The sequence below is a fragment of the Polypterus senegalus genome, chromosome 1, assembly GCF_016835505.1.
Source record: "Polypterus senegalus isolate Bchr_013 chromosome 1, ASM1683550v1, whole genome shotgun sequence".
Classification (NCBI taxonomy): domain Eukaryota; kingdom Metazoa; phylum Chordata; class Cladistia; order Polypteriformes; family Polypteridae; genus Polypterus; species Polypterus senegalus.
The window spans coordinates 326,323,405-326,348,967 of record NC_053154.1 but is presented as its reverse complement, the minus strand read 5'-3'; the positions used below and the strand labels follow the sequence as shown (position 1 = coordinate 326,348,967).

The following is a 25,563-nucleotide window of genomic DNA, read 5'->3' as shown; positions in this document are numbered from 1 at the left end:
GCAGTAATGCATCATTGGTAAGTGGCATTGGTCAAGGGGTACTCTCAGGGTACAGGGTGTGCCATTCTTTAGGTGTTGGTTATATCTGTGGACACCATGAAGGTGTGTCTGCCTTTATGTCTCTACATTATTCTCTGGGACCGAGGGAGTCTTTACTCCTGGGTTATTTCTGGGGACACCCCTTTGTTGTTCATGTTAAAGTCAGCAAGACTCTATGTGGAGTATTGTTAAAAAGACAAAAACTTTATTATAAAACGTGCAGCAATTCTATTTTAGGCACCGTCAAAATACCCTTGAGATGCAATACATTTGTTCCAGTACGTCTTTCATTTCTGGAAACATTTCCTGTACTCCTCTTTTGTTACCATGTCTAGATATGTTTCTGGATTTCTTTCACGGTAAGCAACTTGTCTTTCCTTCTGTTTCAATCATAATTTCAGAAACAAAAAGGAGTCACAGGGAATGTGATCTGCAGGATACGGGGACTGCAAATCGAGAAACACATTGCTTGTGGTCAAAAACTGATCATGCAGTGTGTGCAGGTGCGTCATTATGGTGTAAAATGCAGTTCTGCGTGCACCACTGCGCCGGTCATTTTATTTTCCTGTGTCTTCTCCGCAAAGGCCCTGGCAGTGCAGTGTAACATTGCTGATTAAGAGTCCATTCATAGAAAAACTCTTTATTAAGAATTCTGTCAATGTCAAAAAATACGTTCATCGTTATCTTGATGTTCAATATGACCTGACGTACTTTCTTCAGCTTGGAGGGAAAAAATCGACAATTGTGGACTAAATATCAGAAATACGCACTTGATCAAATAAATCAGAACAGTGCCACTTGGTGGACCGTAAGCATGTGATACCTAGTGGCATAATTGATAACTACTCCCTACTACCCCACCGCTTTTAACCGATTCTGGGAATTTTTGGGTGTTCTCTCATTAACTTTTTTTTTTCTTGACCAACATGAATGAGAAACTAATTCTAGAGTCAGTTTCGCTCAACTGTATGTGAAAGGAGACTCGTCTGTTTTGCTCCTCACTACCTGCTCTATTTTGCAATGTTAAATCTATACTAATAAAAGGCAAAGCCCTCACTGACTCACTCACTCACTCATCACTAATTCTCCAACTTCCCGTGTAGGTAGAAGGCTGAAATTTGGCAGGCTCATTCCTTACAGCTTACTTACAAAAGTTAGGCAGGTTTCATTTCGAAATTCTACACGTAATGGTCATAACTGGAACCTATTTTTATCCATATACTGTAATAGACTGCAGCTCGATGGCCGTGGGAGACGGAGTTGCGTGTCGCATCCTCATGCCTCCCACGTAATCACGTGAACTGACTGTGAACGCAGTACGTAGAAAAAAAGGAAGCACTCCCAAAGAGCGCTGAACAAAAATGCATACAAGCTTATTCATAAGTGCAGCTACTGCGGAAACAAAGCACGGTGTAAACCGTAAGTTTAAATTAAGTTTATAGACACGCTCCTGCTACCGTTTGTCATGCTTACGACGAACAGAGTTAAAATTGCTGTAGCGAGAAACTTTTAAGTGCTGGGTCTTAGCTAACATTAAATAAAGTCGTGGACATCGCAACATCACACAAGAGAGCAGCTCACGTGAACTGACTGAACGCGGTACGAGTGATCACTTCCATGAATCAAACCTGTTCAAAAAACGCATTACACAATTGACAAGGTAGGAAAAGAATATGCTCCAAGCTGAGCTCCACAGCTAATGCGGTCTTGCGGAAGCAACTTCATCACGCTGCCACCAAATACTCACAGAAAAATCCACAAATTAATACACACGCTGTTTCTAGAGTTTCTCCACACTCTGAATGTATTCCTTGCATGCCTGTTATACCCTCTGATCTCCCATTTCAAGTCAAATGCCTCCAATTTCCAGTAAGGCTCTGCTTCGCGATGACAAGTGATAAGTCTCAGGGACACACCCTACAAAAGGTTGCCATTGATTTGAGGCAAGATTGCTTTTCTCCTATACGTTGCATTCTCAAGAGTGAGCTTGCGCAGCTTCGTCATATTACAACCGGAGTGCTGAACTGACGTGCTATACAAAGAGAACTATTAACAATCGTAATAAATGAACAATAAAACCGCGGAGAACTTGTGGATTAAATAAAAAGGCAGCTTTCTTGGCGAAGCAAGGAAAAAAGATGGCTTTATATGTCATTCGTTTATAAAACAGCGGAGAAGCTGTGTAAAGGCTGCTTCACAAAAAACCAGCGGAGCGCCTTATATGAGCAGGCAGTCAGCTAAAGAAGGGAATCGATAAATATCTATAATCGTGATAAACAAAAAATAGCGGAGAAGCCTCGGATTGAATAAAGGAAATGGGTAATTGAACAGTAAAGTAAGTCTCAAATAGCTACACGATAACTATAACAATTGTAATAAACGAACAATAAAACAGTACAGAACCGCGAAGCAAAGAGAAACGACGGCCTCATATAGCGTTCGTTTATAAAGCAGCGGAGAGGCTGTGTGAAGGCAGCTACACAAAAAAAACGCAGAGCGCCACACTCTGAATGTACTCTTGGCATCGCCGTTATACCCTCTGATCTCCCATTTCAATTGAAATGCCTCAAATTTCCAGTAAGGCTCTGCTTCGCGATGACAATTAATAAGTCTCAGGGACACACCCTACAAAAGGTTGCCATTGATTTGAGGCAACATTGCTTTTCTCCTGGACAAAACTAAACGTTGCATTCTCAAGAGTAAGCTCAGTGTGCAGCTTGGTCATATTACAACCGGACTGCTGAACTGACAACGTGCTATACAAAGAGATCCTTAACAGATAGTTATTGGTATATTTTCCCTCAGTTTAAAAAGGTTTTCTTTTTGTTCTTAATAAAATTTAAAAGCAGTACTTCGTTGCTGCAAAGTGTGGGAATTTTGCTATATACAGTATATACAGTATATGTGTAGATATGTATGTATACGTAGCCTATGTATGTATGTATGTATGTGTGTATATATATATATGTTTATGTGTGTGTGTATGTATATGTATATATATATGTAGATATGTATATATGTGTATATATATGTGTCTGTGTATATGTGTATATATATATATATGTGTATGTATGTATATGTATATATATATATTTGACAGCAACACTCATAACAGTGACAAAACAATCACATTGACAATCATGTTACGTTATTTTCAAAATGTTTCCTTTTCTTTTTCATAACTTCTTTAACACACTACTTCTCCGCTGCGAAGCGCGGGTATTTTGCTAGTTTTGCATAACCTACAAAGCGAGATTAGGACGTTGAAATTTCATTGTACTAAAAAATAACAAAAAATTTGAAACTGAACTGATGATGTTACATTTTTTGGTCAAAGTAAAAAAATCCACATGTAAAACATGACTAAGGTCATAATACCAGTCAGCACTTGGTGTTAGGAGCTTCATGTGGGATGGCGTGTGTGCGCAAAAGCAAAAACCCTGAGGAAATGGAATAGGAGGCAAAGTATGCGATATGGCGGAGTCGCGATGAAAGACAATGATGTGCGAGTTTCTTTTTGGTTTTTGTTTTGTAGCGCATGCTGACGCACGTTGGTTCAGAGGATGGTACGACTGTGGACAGTGTGGTAATTAGGAACTTCTACTATTTCTCGTTGCTAGACATTTATTCCAGTAGATTTTATGAGGAGGCTGTTTTAGGATTTGCTGCCAGTGTGGAGTTGTGATTTGTAGTCATTTTAATTTCCACTTTGAATGATCTTCATAACTTTACCAAAAGTCACAGCTGGTGTTTGTAGCAATCATTGAGAAGAATCCCACAAACACTCCCCCCTACTGCAGATGCCTTGCACAATCCTAACGCATAACTCTGGAGTTTATTCGCTAGCTTGCATTTATTTTCCTCTTTATTACTGTGTGTGTTTTTTTTTTTTCCATGAGTTTTTGTATTTTAACTATTCAGTTACTGTGTGGTATTTATATCATTATTAATTCCTTGTACTTTGTGAGTGGAACCTCGGGAGGCAGGGCCACCCTGATGTTATGGTTGCTGTGACCACCTCCTGTTTTTATATTGAGATGGAAGAGAAGGTCCCAGCAGAGGTTCACTGAAGTTCTTGGAGGGCACTTGTGGGTATTGATTTTCTGTTTTCTTGGATTTACTGCGTCTGTTGTTGGTTTTTTAATTTTTCTATTACATATCGGGACTTGTTTGCTCTGGGATTGAATTTTTAGGTGAATGCTTTTTCCTGCTTTTTATGTCTTCTTGTACATCTTCTATGGCTTACAAATATCTTGATTTATAAAGATTATCACTTGCCTTGCCTTTAAAACACAGACTTGTACAGTTTACTCTTTCCCATAAAGGTCACTTTGATATTTTTGAGACATTTGAGTATATTTTGAGACCCCAGTTTAGGCCTGTGTAGGCTGTGGAGTTTTGGAGCTGGTTGCTTGATGTGAGGCCTGATTGTGAGTCTTTCAGAGGCCTCACACTTAAATCATAAAAATAATGAACGTGGTAAATTCCCACCCTAACCTAACCCTACAAACAGCCGAGTTTTGTAAATGGTGAAGAAGCTGAAAGAATAACATAAGTGTGTGGCAGAACCTTGCAGAGGCCGTGATTCTCTTTGTAGTTTTTCAACTCCTCTGCCTCTGGTATAAACCCTCCTAGATAGACAGAGGCAAAGTGATGGCTATGCAAGGCACTATATACAGTGTATTTATTAGGTAAACTACTCCTTGGCAGTGCTTGTTGAATGGCTGCATTTGTACAGTTGCTGCAGTGTTTTCTATGGAGAGTGTGCTACATTAAAAGGCACTACATAAAACATTTCAAACTATGACACCCAATATATCTGTATGCTGGTTAACTTCAAGAAGTTTTGCATAGATGCTCATTCTCAAATTTATGATGGAGGTAATGACAAACTCAGAATCTGGCCACTGGACACTAAGTTTTTACAGATTTGGATACAAAAAAAAAATCCCATATCCTTCGAAAGGTAAGATCAGCTGACACTGAAATCCAGTTTACAAAAACCATAACATCCAATAGTCCATCGGCCATCAGTGGTGCACCACCTCATCACTTTCACCAAAAACAACAAACTCACTGAAATCTGAAAAGTGCTCTTGGTTTCCACCAGAGGCCTAAATGTCAAGTGACTTTAACATGTTGAGGATACCTCTGCCCTCCAGTGGCCATGGCTTGTAATGCAGAATCTGCTGCACACACCATGTGAAGATTAAAAGGCTTTTTACTTGGCATTGAGCTCCTGCGCCAACTCACCTTGATGACTGTCTGAGCCTCGGCCTGCTGCTCCATCACAGCCTGGATGGGACTGTCTGCAAGAGAAGAGCGTGAGATCTTCAGAAAACTGTGAAGTGCCTCAGCCGTGAATGAGCGACTCGATCCTCAGGGTGTGTCAGCCGCCCGGACAGCAATGGCCACCAAAGATGCAGAGACCTGACTACAAAGGTGCATCAATGCTTGATTTTTGGAGAAAGTCTTGTTGTGTTTTTTTTTTTGGTTTTTTTTTGTCAAATCCGTCAAACTACTGTTAGATCTTTTTAAAGGCAGAGTCATGCGCATGTTCGCAAGTTTAAATTAGCTAACCAAGTTACTAGTTTGCAAGAAAAAATATCTAAAATATCCTCGATTGTAAAGTGAGCAGGTACCACAAAATGTCTGTATGATTTAAAAAAAAAAAAAAGTGTGTACATTTCATAAAAGAGCCATGTACTTGTTTAGACTGATCCTCACAAATTTTTAACAAGTGCCTGCCATTATTGAGGAATGGATAAACCCTGGGAGTTCCAAAGTTGGGGACACCCAAATATCATACACCCCTACATTTAATCGCTTTAAAGAATGACATGATTTGAAAGAGACATTGCAGTTTTTGATATCCCTGGAGTTTCTGTAGGGGAACATTAAACTGATACGTCAGTTAGCCTCACTAATCCATGAGACAATATGATGTGTTTTAAACCTAACCTGGGAAATCGAATTTGACAGAGCATTAAAATAATAATGGGGCTTTGAATATGTAAATGAATATAAATCGCCCTTAAGCGCAGCCTTCTGTGAAAAGACAATGGGAAAAGCACGGGGGAAAATATAAGAATTTCAGCGAATACCAAGTGGAGGCAAAGGAAAAACGTACTTTTGTTCAAATAAGCCGTGGTATAATCAACAAAAGGAAGTTGATCGAGTGACATAGCGTGCTGGAGAAACTTGAAAGCTCACTTTCACAAAATCACACAGTGCCGGAAATAAAAAAGAAGTCACATATCAAAGTTGCCGTGAAAAGAAGAGTTGTAAGCCCACTGTCTGAGTGTCATATGAAAGTTTATTAGGGTACAGAGAAAAAAGGCACACGGTGGGGAAAAAGCACGAAATGTCAACTTCAATCTCGACATTTCCACTTTAATCACGTAGTTTATTTTGTCATTTAGTAGAACATCATAAACTTCATCTTAAAATCGTTTATTTAACCAGTTTCTAAAATCACATCGTAATTAGATTAAAAATTTAACAGATAATTTGTATTTGATCTTCTATGTGCTCTGTGTGTGAATCACTACTTGCTTCTTAAACCGACTCTCTTCCTCCAACTGTACACAGAGTCCATTACATTTGTGATATTACAGTTCTCTGAATAACTAAAATACTGAGATGTATACGTGATATCATTTTTATGATGACAGGAGTTACAGCACGTTATTAAACACGTGTTTCACTTCGATGAAATAATTTATTGCAGCAGTACTCAGGGGCGGCTCTATGCTTGTGGTGGCACTGGGCAGAGGAAGAATCGGCGGCTCCTTCACTCGCCGATATCAATATGGTATCTTATGCACGGTGGATGGCCACGTATGTTGCAGACACTAGCCGCCTCGTGCTCATGACACAAGCATTTAACTTTTGCCGAAATTTGTCGCTGCGTTTTTTGCTGTGTTGTTATTTTCTCTTTCTGTTTTATATTCAATATATATTGGCGTGGCCGTCACTGCAGTCCTTGCTTTTCTTTCCCCAAGTAACTGATCGCCATACAATCAGCTCTGTAATAGAAGTTAAGCCATCTGTAAGCTTAGCGCCGATTCTTCAAAACGTTTAAAGAACATTGAAATATCTTCGTAGTACATGTTTAATTATTCTATCTTTCACGACACTCTCAGTGAAGAATATAGATTATTTAAATGAAGTTAAAGTTTTATGTGTATAATTTAATAAACATATTTTGCTGCATTTCACCTTAAAAATGATATCATCATCATATGTAAATACGCGCTTTATAAAGTGGCTCAGGTTGTGAGATATTATAACTGTAGTGCAAGTTCACAGTGAGGTGATTGTACTTATAAGTACAAACAGTTCTACAAGGAGCAATTGATTGAGTGCGTTTATAGTTCTTGGGATGAAACTGTTTCTGAACCGCGAGGTCTGTACAGGAAAGGCTTTGAAACGTTTTGCAGTGGCTGAGACAGCGTGTGCTTAAAGCTGTATACCGATAATTCTCTTTCCGATCAGCTGCTGCTGTGATTCACACTCAGATACAGTGATATAAATACTCCGAGTGGTGCAGTGAGAGTAATATGGAAAAAGATGATCCGCTGTGGCAACTCCTAACAGGAGGAGCTGAAAGAAGAAGAAGAAGAAGGTGCGGTGAGAGTAACAACGCTAAAGCAGTTATGGTATTTGGAATACTGTGGCTGTTCCCTGGACCATTATATTGTTACAAGTTAATTACAATCAGATGCATTACACTAATAAACAATATGCGGTTAGTTTCTGTGTATTTATAAAGCCGCGTCAGGAAACTAAAGAGTAACCACACAGGAACAATAGCACTGCTTTGACGCTGGGTGCCGCCAGTCTGCAAAACCGAGCGGAGAACTTGCGTACGACAAGGTATGAGGTACCGTGGAAAAGTGCGTGGCTTTACGCCAAGTGTAGGTTCTATACATCGCGATTTGAACGTGGAAAAGTTCTTACGCAACATTTCTGTGCGTACGTACCGTTTATACCTGAGGCCCCAGGTGCTCACACACACAGAGTTTCATTTCTCATGGTAATAAAAACCTTTGTGCTGACTGATTGCCTGATGCAATCGGCTTTTATCCACCTGAGGTCACTGCCTCATCGCGTGCATTATGTCGGACCACCCCTCTACAGGGGGACGTCTTTGAATTCTTTTAATCTCAGGAAATCACAAATGGATTTAATTAAGTTTCAAAAGAATTCAAGTTTGACTTTTCTTTTGACTGTTTCCACAACTTCAAGAATAAAGAGTGCATTCATAGAAGTGCTTTTACTTTTATTTGTGCAACTCTGAGCCCGGGGTGGCACGGTGGCACGGTGGGTAGCGCTGCTGCCTCCCAGTAAGGAGACCTGGGTTCGCTTCCTAGGTCCACCCTGCATGGAGTTTGCATGTTTTCCCCGTGTCTGCGTGGCTTTCCTCCGGGTGCTCCGGTTTCCTCCCACAGTCCAAAGATTGTCCCTAGTGTGTGCTTGGTGTGTGTGCCCTGCAGTGGGCTTGTGCCCTGCCCGGGGTTTGTTTCCTGCCTTGCCCCCTGTGTTGGCTGGGATTGGCTCCAGCAGACCTCCATGACCCTGTAGTTAGGATATAGCGGGTTAGATAATGGATGGATGGATGGAACTCTGAGCCCGATACGTGACTTATACATAAAGTGTGTCCCCCATAATGTTTGTGACAAAGACACATTTTTCCTTGATTTCCCCCTCTGTTCCACAGTTTAAAATTACAAATCGCACAATTCTGACATGACTAACATGCACATGGCAGACTTTCATTTAAGGGGATTTCCATACGTTCGGCCACAGCATGTAGAAATGACAACACTTACTCTACAAGGTCCCCCCATTTCAGGATACCATAATGTTTGAGACACAGCAATGGCAGGTCTATTAAAGCAGCTGTCATATTCAGTTCTCTGTCGCATATCCCTGCCATGCAATGATTGCTTGAAGTCTGCGATTCATAGACATTGTCAGGTGCTGAGGGTCTTCCCTGGTGATGCGATGCCCTATCAAGCCTCTAATATGGCCATCTGAAGCTCCTTCTTGTTTTAGGGAGCTTGTCCCCTTTAGTTATAAAGTTGGGATACTTGAATGTCATGTTAATCTTTTAAAAGAATGACATGAGCTGAAAGAGACCCTGCTGTTTTTGATAACCCTGGAGTTTCTACAGCGGATGATTAAACTGACACACAAAGTCCGTTTCTATTCTGATGTTTCTAGTCACCTCACAGTTCACCGTGTGACCGCCGTCATCAATGCAGAGAAGTGTGCCAGTACCTGTGGCAGCCATACGTGCCCAAGCCATAACACCCCAAGCAGCATATTTAACAGACGAGGTGGTCTGCTTTGGATCTTGGGTAGGTCATCCTAAGGTTTTACGGACATCTCTAATGGTTTCATTCTTATTTTTCAACCTCATAATGGCTTCTTTGACTTTCACTGCTGCAGCTCATGTCCTCATGTTGAACAAGAGTGACCACAGCCTCTAAAGGGTAGAGACAAGCCGAGGTGTCTTATAAAGCAATGAAACACACCTGTGACCCAAACATTACGGTGTCCTGAAATGGAGGGACCATGTAGAAAAAGTGTTGTCATGGCGTCACCGAAATGTAGACGAATCCCTTTAAATGAAAGTCTGCTATGTGCACTGTAATCACAAGTCTGAATGGTATGATTTGTAATTTTAAACTGGAACAGAGGGGCAATTTCAGGAAAACGTGACTTTGTCACAAAATAATGGCGGGCACTGTACAGTGGTGTGAACAACTATTTGCCCCCTTCCTGATTTCTTATTCTTTTGCATGTTTGTCACACAAAATGTTTCTGATCATCAAACACATTTAACCATTAGTCAAATATAACACAAGTAAACACAAAATGCAGTTTTTAAATGATGGTTTCTATTATTTAGGGAGAAAAAAAATCCAAACCTACATGGCCCTGTGTGAAAAAGTAATTGCCCCCTTGTTAAAAAAATCACCTAACTGTGGTGTATCACACCTGAGTTCAATTTCCGTAGCCACCCCCAGGCCTGATTACTGCCACACCTGTTTCAATCAAGAAATCACTTAAATAGGAGCTGCCTGACACAGAGAAGTAGACCAAAAGCACCTCAAAAGCTAGACATCATGCCAAGATCCAAAGAAATTCAGGAACAAATGAGAACAGAAGTAATTGAGATCTATCAGTCTGGTAAAGGTTATAAAGCCATTTCTGAAGCTTTGGGACTCCAGTGAACCACAGTGAGAGCCATTATCCACAAATGGCAAAAACATGGAACAGTGGTGAACCTTCCCAGGAGTGGCCGGCCGACCAAAATTACCCCAAGAGCGCAGAGACGACTCATCCGAGAGGTCACAAAAGACCCCAGGACAACGTCTAAAGAACTGCAGGCCTCACTTGCCTCAATTAAGGTCAGTGTTCACGACTCCACCATAAGAAAGAGACTGGGCAAAAACGGCCTGCATGGCAGATTTCTAAGATGCAAACCACTGTGAAGCAAAAAGAACATTAGGGCTCATCTCAATTTTGCTAAGAAACATCTCAATGATTGCCAAGACTTTTGGGAAAATACCATGTGGACTGATGAGACAAACGTTGAACTTTTTGGAAGGTAAATGTCCCGTTACATCTGGCGTAAAAGGAACACAGCATTTCAGAAAAAGAACATCATACCAACAGTAAAATATGGTGGTGGTAGTGTGATGGTCTGGGGTTGTTTTGCTGCTTCAGGACCTGGAAGGCTTGCTGTGATAGATGGAACCATGAATTCTACTGTCTACCAAAAAATCCTGAAGGAGAATGTCCGGCCATCTGTTCGTCAACTCAAGCTGAAGCGATCTTGGGTGCTGCAACAGGACAATGACCCAAAACACACCAGCAAATCCACCTCTGAATGGCTGAAGAAAAACAAAATGAAGACTTTGGAGTGGCCTAGTCAAAGTCCTGACCTGAATCCAATTGAGATGCTATGGCATGACTTTAAAAAGGCGGTTCATGCTAGAAAACCCTCAAATAAAGCTGAATTACAACAATTCTGCAAAGATGAGTGGGCCAAAATTCCTCCAGAGCGCTGTAAAAGACTCATTGCAAGTTATCGCAAACGCTTGATTGCAGTTATTGCTGCTAAGGGTGGCCCAACCAGTTATTAGGTTCAGGGGGCAATTACTTTTTCACACAGGGCCATGTAGGTTTGGATTTTTATAATAATAATAATAATAAAAACCATCATTTAAAAACTGCATTTTGTGTTTACTTGTGTTATATTTGACTAATGGTTAAATGTGTTTGATGATCAGAAACATTTTGTGTGACAAACATGCAAAAGAAAGAAAGAAATCAGGAAGGGGGCAAATAGTTTTTCACACCACTGTATATACACTCTGCACATGGAGGGAGTGTTGTGGTTTGGGCAGCTGGCTGTTCTAAAGAGAACAATAAACTCAAAATGGCATCAAATTCAAAGGGAGAATCTCGGGGTAGTGGTCTGTCAGCCGAAGCTTAATATAAATTTGGATGATGAAACACAGGAATGGCTAAACCAGAAGAAAACGTGTGTTCTGGAATGGCCAAGCCAGAGTTCAGCCAAGCCAGCTGAGATGATGTGGCACGACCTGCAGAGAGCCTCTCACGCTAGGAGTCCCAGACGCAACAAGAACTGAACCAGTGTGGTGTGGCAGAGTGCTCTGAAACTCCCAACCTTAACTGGTGTGCAGTTCTGATCAGCAACTCTTGGTACTAAGGGATGTCCTGCCAATTACTAAATCCAAGGGTCCACAGTCAGTGGATGTTTCAAATGGCGCTCAGTATGGACCAGAAGATCCCCAGTTGTCTGAGGTACTCGTCACATGTGTCAAGTACAATGAATTTCTTATTTGCATGTTAAACCAACATAACAGTATGTCTCCACTTTCAGTGCTGTGCTGAATATCGGAACCAATTTGGGTCACTGATGCACGTCAAGCTACCAGGCAGTCACTTCTTTACTGCCATGATGAGCATTCTACTGCATACCCACAGCAGCCTCTTGGTGAAGTAGAAGAATTGACACAGTCACCATGGGCATTCAACTCATTAAGTCATCTGGTCAGATCAGTGCAGCCATCACCCCATTATCTGGTCCATTACCTGATTTAGTCTAATAAGAGGAAGCAACGCTGAGGCAAATGTAACATTTGAAAACCGAAATGACCACCAGTGAGCTGTGGCTGATCGTGGCCAACATCACAAATGGGCCTTCTCTCTGTGAATCTTCGTGATGTTTCAACAGAAATGAAAATTGGTCAACTGTTTACAAACCCCTGCTGTCATTGCTACAATTGTTAATTTCTTCATGACCTGCATGCATACACTTATATGGCGATTGAAACAGCCCATCATACACACATTATTAGTTTAAGCAGATTATACAGTATATATTTATATAACAATTGACAATTTAATTCCCGGAATGCCCGCGTAGTGTCACCCGTGACCTAATTGTATCAATCACACGAGTATTTGTGTTTGAAAAATCTGTGCGTAAATTGCAAGCTGACAGAGCCAGTTGTTAGTTAGCTATTGAGAAGGTAATAGATATCTGTGTGTACACTTTGACGTAAAAATGGGTGATTGAAATTTAGAGCAACCTATGAGTATTAATGTTAAATTTTGTGTGAAAAATCGGCCAAATGTTCTACTGAAACGTTACAACTATTGCAAGTGCAATATAGTGACGATGCCATGAAAAAGTCGAGTGCGTCTGAGTGGCACAAGAGGTTCAAAGATGAGGAAGAAGATGTGACAGATGACCTCAGAAGCGGACAGCCAGAGACAACAATGACAGATGTTAGCACATATTGAAAATGATTTCCAGAAATGGGAATGCGTTTAAGTCAATGTATAGATGCATAAGACGACTTGGAAGACGACAGTAGCCACTAGTGTACAGTTCCACGTGTATATTTTTTAAAGGTGCACTCCAGAAATTAAATTGTCACACCTTGTGTGTGTGTGTATATAAAATATATATGTACCTCTATTATAAAAAAAAATTCTTGTGACGATACAAGACTTTTTTCTTGCGACGAGACGTGATCTTTTGAAGAGAGACAGAGACAGAGGGAGAGAGAGAGACACTTTTACATCCCGCGAGATGGACAAGTCACGTCATATTTACAACCTTCAGATGCAAGTCCCGTGATACACATGCAGAGCAGGTTAGAAATAATGGAAGTAGGAAAATTCGAAAATCTCCAAAAATGAGAGTAAAGATCGCATTAGCGCAAACAACCTGAACATATTACTCTGGGAAATAACGGAACAGCGAAAAGAGGTTGAATAGTGTTTGAGGATGTCTGGGGGAGAAGAGAGACAAGGCAGTGAGACAAAAGGACAGCTGCGGTACAGGCTTTTAAACGTACGAAGCGCCGCACAAGATGCAGATCACGTGGCACCGCAGCAGCAGCAGCAAACCAGCAGCTGGTCGAGCAAAGAGGAGGTAAAAAAAAAAAAACAACTGTTATTTGTTTCCCATTGTATCACCGTTTAAGAGGGCGACCACGTCTCCTTGGGGTCTGTTCAGCCCCCCTCTTCACAACGGCATGTAGTGATGGCGGGGGGACAGGTTGGCGAGCGAAGCCCCCTTGTTATATAATATAAATATTATACACACTTATAGCGCGACCGAGATCGGCTCGAATTTGTTTGCTCCACTGCAGCACTGTGAGCCTGCAGGTGCCCCAGCAACAGATAAGCAGTCTTTCACAGATGCGGCAATCACACTGCGGGATGCACTTCGGTGTGTTGTCCTGTTGGGGGTCCCAAAAGAGTTCAGAAACCTCACTATATATATATATATATATATATATATATATATATATAAAATAAATGGGGAAAAATTTAACTGCAAAAAAATGTTTTATTTGTAAAAATGATACATTAGATGTCATTTTTATAGAAATACAATATTTTAGCAGTATTCATGATCATATTTTCTACATTTTTTTTTAAAAAAAAAAAAACACTTTTCGGGAAATCAGTGCTGGACGATAAATAATCCCGAATCTTTTTTTACCTTGAATTTTTAAACTGATGCTGTTTCTCTTTTTTTCTTTATCACAAACTTGAGAAGAACAGTATTTTACCAACGCACACGCCACGGCTACCCATGCGGCTGCTCAGCGGAGCCCTGGCTCAGAATTCTCAGAATTGCAGCGACTGCCAGAGACTGCGACTTTTACAGCAGACTCTCAGTTTCTTTTGGTCTAACAAGAGACGGCCTGTTGCGGGCTTCCCGAGACTCGGCGAAAAGTGCAGGCACGACATTAAGTATTTTTTTGCATCACATTATTATCTTCGGTGGCCAGTTTTGATTGAAAAAAAAAAGTTGTTATACTGAAATTTACATTTTGTTAAAACTAAATTCATTAAACATGTTATTTTATGAAAGTTTGTTCAGCCCAACAAACTCGTTAGTTCGGTATTCGCTATAACAAGAGTTGACGTGTAAATATAAGAATCTCCCTTTAAGTAAAACTGCATTGCTTTAGGGTAGCCATACAGTTTTGGATTCCAAATGCCCGCTCACCTGGCCGCCAGTCTTCAGATGTCATGGCCTGAAGTTGAGGTGTCCACTGTGTCTCTTGTGTTGAAAACCGTCTAACAACTCACTGCCCTAGAATCAAAAAAGGAGATTCAGATGAGAATGTTAGTGAGAAACCACGAGCAGCAAGCACATCTTGGCCACCCCTTAGGGTCCTGGGCACCTGACTGCTCATTCATTCTTTCTTTCTGAAACTAAAATGAAGGCAGCAATTGACCCAAACAAAGCAGCTGTTCTGGTACCATTGCATCTCAAATAAATTTTATAGCATCTTTCACAATGAATGCAAACAAAAAAAAAATCTTCCACGTGGTAGGAGGAATTCTTTGTCTTTTAAAATGAACAATGTGTTCATCCAAGTTGGCGACACTGGGAATTTCAGCAACAGGAATCCGTCGTACAGGGGCTGCCATTACATTTTCAGTTAGTCGAGCCTGGTGAATGGTGCCATACAAAGTAATCGGTAAGACTGTCCTTTCAGCCTCACGCTTGCTCATCCAAATCCGTGCCATAGGGAATCTGACAGCCATCCATCCTGCAGGAGGTACCAGTATATGACAAATGAAGCCTTGTTTTATATGCCTTTCATGAGCATTTAATAGTCAAGGCTGTCCATTTATTTTCATAGCTGTTCATCCGCATGAGAGCCATTGAGGGTCAGTGGGAGGAGGTGAGATGAAGGCACCTGCAAGGAGCCCCAGTCTGGATAAAGCCTTGCACCGTACAGTCCAGCCAGCCATCGTTTGTCCATCTTGTTTAATCCAGTTCAGGTCAGCTGATCAATTCTGGAGGAGGTGTGCCAATCCTGAGGCCAGTTTAATGACCCTAATGCACATGTGGAGCGTCCTCCGGTGGTCACTCGCTTTCATTACGCCCAATGTTTCCGCCTGAGGCTATTGGCTTCCCTACTTATCATGGCCCCCATGTGTTATAAGGCAGGTTGGTTTTGCCCATTTTGTGTCAACTCTGGAGCATTCAGCACAGCTTTTTAAATTTATTTATCGATTTTTTTTATGGACAACTAGTGTGTTGATCACAAAAAGAATTCCCCACATGACCCTGCCCATCAGTACTAGTGATAATAATACATTTTATTTATATAGCACCTTGCCCATGCTCAAGGCTCTTGTATATGCCCGCCACTTTTTCTGGTGTGCATGTGGTGCTTTACAAGCTTTTTAGCAAAACATTGTTATTTGCACCCATGGCTGCTCCTGTGTATTAATAGCTTTAGAGAAAAATGAATGAAAAGGGGAAAAAATAAATAGTATATTGAAAGAGTATAAGTAGACTCCTGTGCCCCAAAAGAGCTCTCCTTGCAGTGCCCGTCCTGCTAGCTTTTCTAAACAACATTGTATAGCGCCTTTCATAGTTAACTTTGCTGGTGCAGAAGGACGTTGTCTCTTTGCAATGACGTCACGGTCACGATGTGGACGGACCAATGGGGTCAAACTGAACTCACCCGGCCCAGCAACTACCTGAGGGCCACGGTGCACAACTTTCTCAAATCGCCGGCCTACTCTAATTCAGGATTCAGCCGGTCCTGGAAGCAGCAACTGACCCCCAACAAACCGGGGGTCCGAGCCATCACAGGCACATGCTGAAATTGTTTCTGTGGAGGCAAGCTAGACGTCAGGAAACCTTCTAAGGAGACACTCGTCCTGTCTAGGAAGTCATCTGGAACTTCACCCTGACAGGATGCCAGCTGACGGATGTGTGAATCTGGTCAGGACTACAATGTGATCTCAAAGGACAAAACCTGAAGGTCTGGTCTTCTGCAGTGGGATGTTGCAGAAATGTCTCAAGGCTCGTCTCCCGTGTCTCTCCACTTTTAAGAGGCATTAGCCCAGCGAGAGAGGCAGTGGCACCTGAAGCCACCATGGCGGGCTCCTAGCGGAGGGCCACACTCCTCAGAGGATGGTATGGGTGACCCATAAGCTTCTTCTCAGGTATGCTGGAGCAAGCAAAGAACTCCTGAGTTAGCCTCCTGTGTGCCTGGCAGGCGAGCTTGGAGTCCGAAGTGGAGTTGTGGCATTCGATGGCTCATCTGACGTGGAGATGGACACAGAATGGCAGCTTTATAGGTGAGAAAAGAAGGAGGGCTGGCAGGTACAGAGCTCTCTTGTAAAGTTAATGTTCCTGCACACTTGGATTCCCCCGAAATCCTTTTATCCTTTTAAACCCCCCACTTGGGCCCCCCGAGACTCCCTTGAAAACCTTTTATCACTTATAGTGTGCGGCTGGGTCCCTTGCCTGGCCGAGACGCCTCCACCCTGTGAGGACCAGGGGTACGTTACCTCACCTGGGACGCTAGATGGCAACCCCCCTTGGGCTGCAGCGGTGCCTCGGACTCCCGCAGGGCTTCATGGGAGTTGGAGTTTGGTGCAGCCCTGTTGGGATCCGCAGGCACCACTAGGGGGTGCTGCAGCTGGTGCTGCTGAGTCCTTATGGGCAGGCCTTCTGGGTGAGTTATAAAAAGAACCAGCAGCCACTACTCGGGGAGCCAGAGTCGGGAGGAGGGAGACAAAGCTGCTGGGATTGAAAGAAGACGAATTGATTTGTGTTGTGTCTCTGGGCACGGGGAAGAAAATAAATAATTATTTGTTTTATAAGTGTGCCTCCCGTGTCTGTCTGTGTCGGGTTGGCACTGATATAGCGCCTTTGTCTCACACTTCAAGCCCCCCTACTTCGTCTGAATGTCACTGGTGGGTCTGCTCAGGACCTCCGGCATACAAACTGACTTCATCGGAGTTAAACGGAGGGAGTCACAGGAGAAGCCTCAAGCGGTGGTCTCGTGATTTGATGTAGTAAACGACATGCCGAGGAGACCTGCAGACTGACTTTAACTTCTCTCTAGTACTGCTGTCGTTTCATATAGTGCCGAAAAGCACCCAAAGATGTTTGGCGGGGGGCCGTGCAGTTATTTGCATGTTTTTAGTGGGAGGCCTGTGGACTGACCCTGTTGGGTCACATGGCGATCTTGTGATGTTATATAGTGCCTTTCTCTTGTGAACATCGCACCAATTTGTTTTACGGCCTTTCTGAAGTGAAAATCATCCCAAGATTCTGTCCAAGTGCAGTGCAGTGCAGTGACTTCCATGTTTTACACCAGGGGTCTCCACCCTTTTTCCCCCCTGAGAGCTACTTTTACAAAATGAAAATAGCCGAGAGCTACTCGTGTTTTCTAACGTTTATTCACATAGCTTATTTCAACCCAAACAAACTGAAGAAGCTTGTCTTGCCTGAAAATTTACAAAATGTTGGTGTCCACAACTCCCAGTTTGCATTAAAACATCACAAAAAATATTTAGTTCACCTGTATGTCTGTATACATCTTCTAGTGCAGGGGTGGCGAACTCCAGGCCTCGAGTGCCGCAGTAGCTGCAGGTTTTCATTCTTACCGTCTTCTTAATTAGTGATCAGTTTTTGCTGCTGATTACTTTAGAACACTCGAGACGAGCACAGGCCATCCAGCCCAACAACGCTCGCCTGTCCTATCCACTTAATTCTTCCAAAAAAACATCAACTCGAGTTTTGAAAGTTCTACTTGGTCGCTTATTCCAAGTGTCTATCGTTCTCAGTGTAAAGACAAACTTCCTAATGTTCATGCGAAATTTACCCTTAACAAGTTTCCAACTGTGTCCCCGTGTTCTTGATGAACTCATTTTAAAATACAAGTCTCGATCCACTGTACTAATTCCTTTCATAATTTTAAACCCTTCAGTCAGGTCTCCTCTTAATCTTCATTTGCTTAAACTGTAAAGGCTCAGCTCTTTTAATCTTTCTTCATAACTCATCCCCTGTAGCCCTGGACTCAGCCTAGTCGCTCTTCTCTGGACCTTTTCTAGCCCTGCTGTGTCCTTTTTGTAGCCTGGAGACCAAAACTGCACACAGGACTCCAGACGAGGCCTCACCAGTGTGTTATAAAGGTTGAGCAGAACCTCCTGTGACTTACACTCCACATGTCAAGGCGCTATATAACCTGACATTCTGTTAGCCTTCTTAATGGCTTCTGAACACTGTTTGGAAGTTGATAGCTTGGAGTCCACTATGACTCCTAAATCCTTCTCATAAGGTGTACTCTCAATTTTACGACCGCCCATTGTGTATTCAAACCTAATATTTTTACTTCCTACGTGTAATCCTTTACATTTACTGACATTACATTTCATCTGCCACACATCTGCCCAAGCCTGTATGCTATCCATGTCCTTCTGTAATGATATAACGGATTCCAAATTATCTCCTAATCCACCTATCTTGGCATCATCTGCAAACTTAACCAGCTTGTTACTTATATTCCTATCTAAATCATTTATATATATTAAAAAAATAGCAGCAGCCCCAGCACTGACCCCTGCTGGTCACCACTCTTAACATCGGCCAGTTCTGATGAGGTTCCTCACACCATCACCCTCTGCTTCCTGTGTCTGAGCCAATTCTGCACCCATCTAAAAACATCACCCTGAACTCCCACTTCTTTTAATTTGATGCCCAACCTCTCATGTGGCGCCTTATCAAATGCTGTCTGAAACTCCAGATAAATAATATCATAAGCTCCACTCTGATAGATTCCTCATAGAATTCCAGCATGTTAGTAAAACACAACCTCCTTCTTCTGAACCCATGCTGACTGTTCCTAATAACTCCTGTCCTTGCCATGTGTTCCTCAATCTTACCTTTAATAATTCCTTCCATTAATTTTCCTGTGATGCCTGTTAAGCTTACTGACCTATAGTTGTGTGGATCTGCCCAACTTCTTTTAATTAACTTGACTCAGGCCCCATAGTTTTTTCTTTTTCTTTAATTAGCAGCCAAACAATAATGAGACACAAAACAAGCCACCACATGACCAGCTCCCCTGTGCCCATCACACAATATCTGAAATTGAAGAGAGGTGATGGTCTTGGTAAGGTTGATCTCTCAGGTCACCAAAACATTTTGACGGTGCTCTTAGAAAGAACAGAAAATCAACAGTTTTCGAAATGTGTGCTGTGGCAGAATGAGAGCAGCAACAAGCCATGAAATTATATAACGGGTTTAATTAACAGCAAGAATTGGCTTTTCATTAAGAAAGTGATTGGAGTGAAATTGGTCGGAGTTTGAAGCCCCAGTTTAGCTGGTCATCTCTTGGCTCGTTTCATGTCTCATTTCTGTTTGGCTGTCATTTAAAGAAGAAAGAAATCAATTCAGAGGGCTGAACTCTTCTAACAGGGCTATTAAAGTGATGGGGAAAAAGTTAATTGGCAGTGAAAACTTATCACTGATTGGGAAAAGGCTTAGAATGAAAACCTGCAGCCACTGCGGCCCACCAGGCCCGGAGTTCACCACCCCTGCTCTCGTGTGTCTCACGCTACTGAACTAAAACATGAATGCTGTCAAAACAAAACAATGCAATTCCAAACCCACAGATATGACTTCTTCATTTGTCATTTTGTCACATGTCACTGTGTCACTTGTCCAGTTGCATGTGTGATGTGTTGTTTAGTTAGTCAGATGACTGGCACTGCATGGAGTCAACAAGAGAGGCAGATGTGTGGTGGAGTGGAGCCACTGAGGTTCACTCTTATGGAGTCATTTTAATGTTCGTCTGTCAGTCGTGTCCTGATCTTTGATTTCGTGACATTCACGTCAGACTCACAGAGGTATGGAGACCCAAACAAAGCAGACATTTTCAGAGCTGCTTGCTGAAGATTCTTATAGTTATCTGAAACACTGAGAATGCTGTTGAGACTTTAACTGTACATTATTTAGAAGGTTTACTAATACAGTGGTGTGAAAAACTATTTGCCCCCTTCCTGATTTCTTATTCTTTTGCATGTTTGTCACACAAAATGTTTCTGATCATCAAACACATTTAACCATTAGTCAAATATAACACAAGTAAACACAAAATGCAGTTTTTAAATGATGGTTTTTATTATTTAGGGAGAAAAAAAAATCCAAACCTACATGGCCCTGTGTGACAAAGTAATTGCCCCTTGTTAAAAAATAACCTAACTGTGGTGTATCACACCTGAGTTCAATTTCCTGATTACTGCCACACCTGTTTCAATCAAGAAATCACTTCAATAGGAGCTGCCTGACACAGAGAAGTAGACCAAAAGCACCTCAAAAGCTAGACATCATGCCAAGATCCAAAGAAATTCAGGAACAAATGAGAACAGAAGTAATTGAGATCTATCAGTCTGGTAAAGGTTATAAAGCCATTTCTAAAGCTTTGGGACTCCAGTGAACCACAGTGAGAGCCATTATCCACAAATGGCAAAAACATGGAACAGTGGTGAACCTTCCCAGGAGTGGCCGGCCGACCAAAATTACCCTAAGAGCGCAGAGACGACTCATCCGAGAGGTCACAAAAGACCCCAGGACAATGTCTAAAGAACTGCAGGCCTCACTTGCCTCAATTAAGGTCAGTGTTCACGACTCCACCATAAGAAAGAGACTGGGCAAAAACGGCCTGCATGGCAGATTTCCAAGACGCAAACCACTGTTAAGCAAAAGAACATTAGGGCTCGTCTCAATTTTGCTAAGAAACATCTCAATGATTGGCAAGACTTTTGGGAAAAATACCATGTGGACTGATGAGACAAAAGTTGAACTTTTGGAAGGCAAATGTCCCGTTACATCTGGCGTAAAAGGAACACAGCATTTCAGAAAAGAACATCATACCAACAGTAAAATATGGTGGTGGTAGTGTGATGGTCTGGGGTTGTTTTGCTGCTTCAGGACCTGGAAGGCTTGCTGTGATAGATGGAACCATGAATTCTACTGTCTACCAAAAAATCCTGAAGGAGAATGTCCGGCCATCTGTTCGTCAACTCAAGCTGAAGCGATCTTGGGTGCTGCAACAGGACAATGACCCAAAACACACCAGCAAATCCACCTCTGAATGGCTGAAGAAAAACAAAATGAAGACTTTGGAGTGGCCTAGTCAAAGTCCTGACTTGAATCCAATTGAGATGCTATGGCATGACTTTAAAAAGGCGGTTCATGCTAGAAAACCCTCAAATAAAGCTGAATTACAACAATTCTGCAAAGATGAGTGGGCCAAAATTCCTCCAGAGCTGTAAAGACTCATTGCAAGTTATCGCAAACGCTTGATTGCAGTTATTGCTGCTAAGGGTGGCCCAACCAGTTATTAGGTTCAGGGGGCAATTACTTTTTCACACAGGGCCATGTAGGTTTGGATTTTTTCTCCCTAAATAATAAAACCATCATTTAAAACTGCATTTTGTGTTTACTTTTGTTATATTTGACTAATGGTTAAATGTGTTTGATGATCATAAACATTTTGTGTGACAAACATGCAAAAGAATAAGAAATCAGGAAGGGGGCAAATAGTTTTTCACACCACTGTATATAAAATCCAATGTCTGTCTGTCTCTCTGTCTGTCCGTCCACTTTTCATGAGAGAACTACTTCACGGATTTAGTTTGGGTATTTTTTCTGTAATTTGCTTGAACATTCCTGTCGATTTTGCAGCTTCTCTCATTTCGCTGTGTATCAGAGTTCGCTTGCGGCACCGAGAAACACGCAGCAGGCCGAGGCAGGCGCCTTCCTCACTTACTCGCCAGCTTCGTTGAGTGTTCCTTAACTCCACTTAGCTAGCGAACGAGAGAACAAATGAATTAAATTTTGTTTGCTATTTACAATAAAGTGTTACTGAGGTCTTGATGAGTTTGAGTCCGGATATTCTCTTAAGTGTGTGCCACATTGGAAAGATAGATTGCATTTCAGATTGTGGATCGTGATTTGATTTTTTGGAAAGATCTCCCAGCCCGTAATTTGACTAATCACGTTTTCAAATTTATGTAGGATTCGTTAACCCTTTTGGCGAGCTACTTGGAAAGGGGTTGTGAGCTACCGGTAGCTCGCGAGTGACGTGTTGGAGACTGAATGTGTGATTTTTATGAAGCCCCTTTCTACCCTGAACAACATGGCAAATTACTTAACAATCTGCGACTTGCTGTCCCCATCCTTCTACCATTAAAGGTTGTACAGTAAGCAAGGGGTGGTGACTGTACTTTAGTAATTATGCTTGTAATTGTATGATTTAGTTATTTGTAATTGTATAACCTCTACAGTGAAAGTCAACCCAAGAGCCCTAACAGGTGCTTTCAGCATTGTGAGCCCTGGCTTGTGCGCGGACTCCCTGAGAGACTTGGTGGGCCCTGACTCTGCGATGGTGCCATCTTATTAGTGCCTTTCTGTAATCAACAACACACCAAAGAGAGCGACAAACTGAGTCTTATGTTCTCCATATTTCTGCCGTGAGAGCACAGACACTCGCAATGATTTAGTAAAGGTCACCCAGTTAGTGGGAGTGCAGTTTAAAGTTATATATAATGTTATATAGCGCCTTTCCATAAAGAACAACAGCCCAAAGTGATTTACTGACCGCACACTCCCACCTCGCTCTTTGATGACCCGTTATGGGACTGGCACTGTGTGTGGCCTTATCTCTTTAGTACGGCCGTGTTAGTCTCAGCCACTAGGTGGCCACACTGCTTGCCAGTTTCCACCGCCAGCTAAGGGAGAACTGAATCTCCAAAAGCACAGCTGGGTACTTCACTCCATGCCATGCCCATCCCACGAATCCTCACCCAGCTTGTGCCCAGTTCTTCCAGTAACCCCAAACTTGACAAACGTGTTAGAAAACACATGGATGGTTCCCAACATTTGCCCTGGTCTCACTAGCGCCCCCTGCTGCCTAACTGGACAGCACCTCTTAAAGTACCAGCAGGGGCCTCAGGTTTTAACCCTTGGAGTGCCACCCGATATTTTGACATCCTCCTCACTGCGGCTCCTGTCATCAAAAACACTCAAAAAAAAAAGCACAAGTAAAAATAACATGGCTCTGTACATTACTGAAGTTCCTAATGCACCCGCGTGTCTCAAGCAGACAGACCTGAAAATGGCACTCGCCTCTCGGCCGCACGCCACCTGTCTCTCCTGGTCTGCCACCTTCCCGTCACTCCGGGTGCCATCTTTCCTGCCCCTTAACATCTCTGAAGGGTCTTTTTTTTTTTTTTAGAAATGCCTCCCCATTTTCATATGCCAGGCTAATGCCACCCGGACTGACAGTGCCTCTCACATGCCCCTCACACTATGCATTAAGTTTACAAGTAAGTTCATGCTTGAAGGGGCCTGCACCCCTCAATCCCACTACAAAAAAAAAATATAAACAAAAATAAAGAACTCAACTAAATCAGAACCAACCAAGTCTGGTGCCCACCCGGCTTACCTTCAGCAATCCAGAGACCCAAAGAGTGCAGCGTGGAGCAGCAGCTCTGCAACTGAAAAGCAGCTCAGCTTTGGCTTCACGGCGCTCGTGAAATGAAGACAATAGCAGCAGCCGTTTCTCCGAGTCGCTCCATTGTCTCAGGCTTGATCGCCATGGTAACAGGAGCACAACTGTTGAATGAGCCCCCGGGGTATATGAGGAAACGAAGGAAGGGAAAAAAACAAAAAAGGGAGAGGTTCTGTGAGGGTGAGGGGGCCACGGCCATTAGGATGACCACCACAGAGGGAAGGAACAAACACTAAAACAACGGCTACCTAACCAACCCAGTGCCAGGAACCCACCTGGAAGAGCGCTATAGAGACCACCATACAAAACAGCCTGCTCCTTTGGTTGAATCACCGGTGTTGGAAAGCTGCTCCACTGTGGTGAACGGGCAACACGGGACCACCAAGTCACCGACTGGCTGGCTCTCTCATCAAGTGGTCTGAGGTCTCGGCAAAGCTTCAGGTTTTATTTTAGCTTCATTTAAGTGAAGGGTGTTGTACCGTGTTAGCCATTATGGATGTAGTGAGACGTCAAGCAAAATGACCCCTTTGACTGGCTCACTAAAAAGATTACAATATGCAAAGCTTTCGAGGCAACTCAGGCCCCCCTTCTCCAGGCAAAGATGGAATCATCTGGATTTCTAAAACTGATTTTTTATAAAACCTTCAAATCACTTTTGAATAATTCATTATGAACCATGAAGAAGGGGCCCGATTGTAATCTTTTTAGTGAGCCAGTAAATGGGGTCATTTTGCTTGACTGCTCGTTGCACTCCACATGTGAAATGGATGGCATAAACAAACAGCCTGGCACCGGGTTAACTTGGACTTACCACAGGACCAGGGGGATTGCGCCTCATTCTACTGCACTTTAGCCATCACAGCCCTGGTCAGTTCACGGGCAGATGGTCACAAAGAGAAGGCACCACAGACCCCTGAAAACAAAAATATTGGGGAAAAAAATCGGGACTTTCTTGTATACTCAGATATGGGGATGGATGTTTGGGAAGTACACCGCAAGACAATGATTACATCACGTACATTAAAGAACCATCAACAACAAATCAAATCAAATGAATAATATATTGAACAACTATTATAAAAGTAAAGGTAAATAGATCGGACTCTGCAGCTGCATGAATAAAAGGTAAAATCCCATTTCCACAAAAAACTCAAAAGTTATCTACGTTTTGTACCTAATACTTGTATGCAACATTTGGTTGACCAAACTGAAAGCGCACTCAAGTTATTGTATTTACACACACAGACAGACAGAATTCCAAAAATGGTATTTTCAGACTCAGGTTGGCCTAAAACGGTGAGATTGATCAAAATCTTCAAATGGTTTTTGGTGGATTCCAACACTCCGTAAAATGAAAGTAAAATGAGGAAGAGTGGATGAGTACTGCACACTTTAAAATAAAGGGGCCAGAGTGGTTCTTCAAGGCGATGCCATAAGGGAACCATTTTTAGTTCCTCCAATGAGCCATCCACATGAAGGTCCCAGAAAGATCCTTCATTTATTGAGAGCCGTGACCGGCTCTATACAGTAAATAAGCAGGAATAGCGGCGGTTGGGAGCATGCGCAGATACCGCGTCGCCGCACCCAGCGCACGACGAACCCCCTGGATCGGGACCCGAGT

At 42.5% G+C, this 25,563-nt stretch overlaps 1 protein-coding gene across 4 annotated transcripts in view; it reads right to left on the bottom strand.

Moving 5' to 3' along the window:
• Window positions 1-25,563, bottom strand: part of si:ch211-250c4.5 (myosin-10) — a 52,524-nt gene that overhangs the window by 17,482 nt on the left and 9,479 nt on the right. For 2 of the 4 annotated variants that reach the window (XM_039737549.1, XM_039737567.1), the window contains exons 1-3: window positions 23,877-23,959; window positions 14,615-14,701; window positions 5,293-5,348 (exon numbers count right to left, since the gene is read on the bottom strand). In XM_039737549.1, the coding sequence (XP_039593483.1) occupies window positions 5,293-5,348; window positions 14,615-14,639 (81 nt within the window). In that variant the 5' untranslated portion in view covers window positions 14,640-14,701; window positions 23,877-23,959. Of the gene's footprint in view, window positions 1-5,292; window positions 5,349-14,614; window positions 14,702-23,876; window positions 23,960-24,217; window positions 24,281-25,563 lie in introns of those variants that run through there. The other 2 variants (XM_039737563.1, XM_039737556.1) reach the window with 2 other exon arrangements.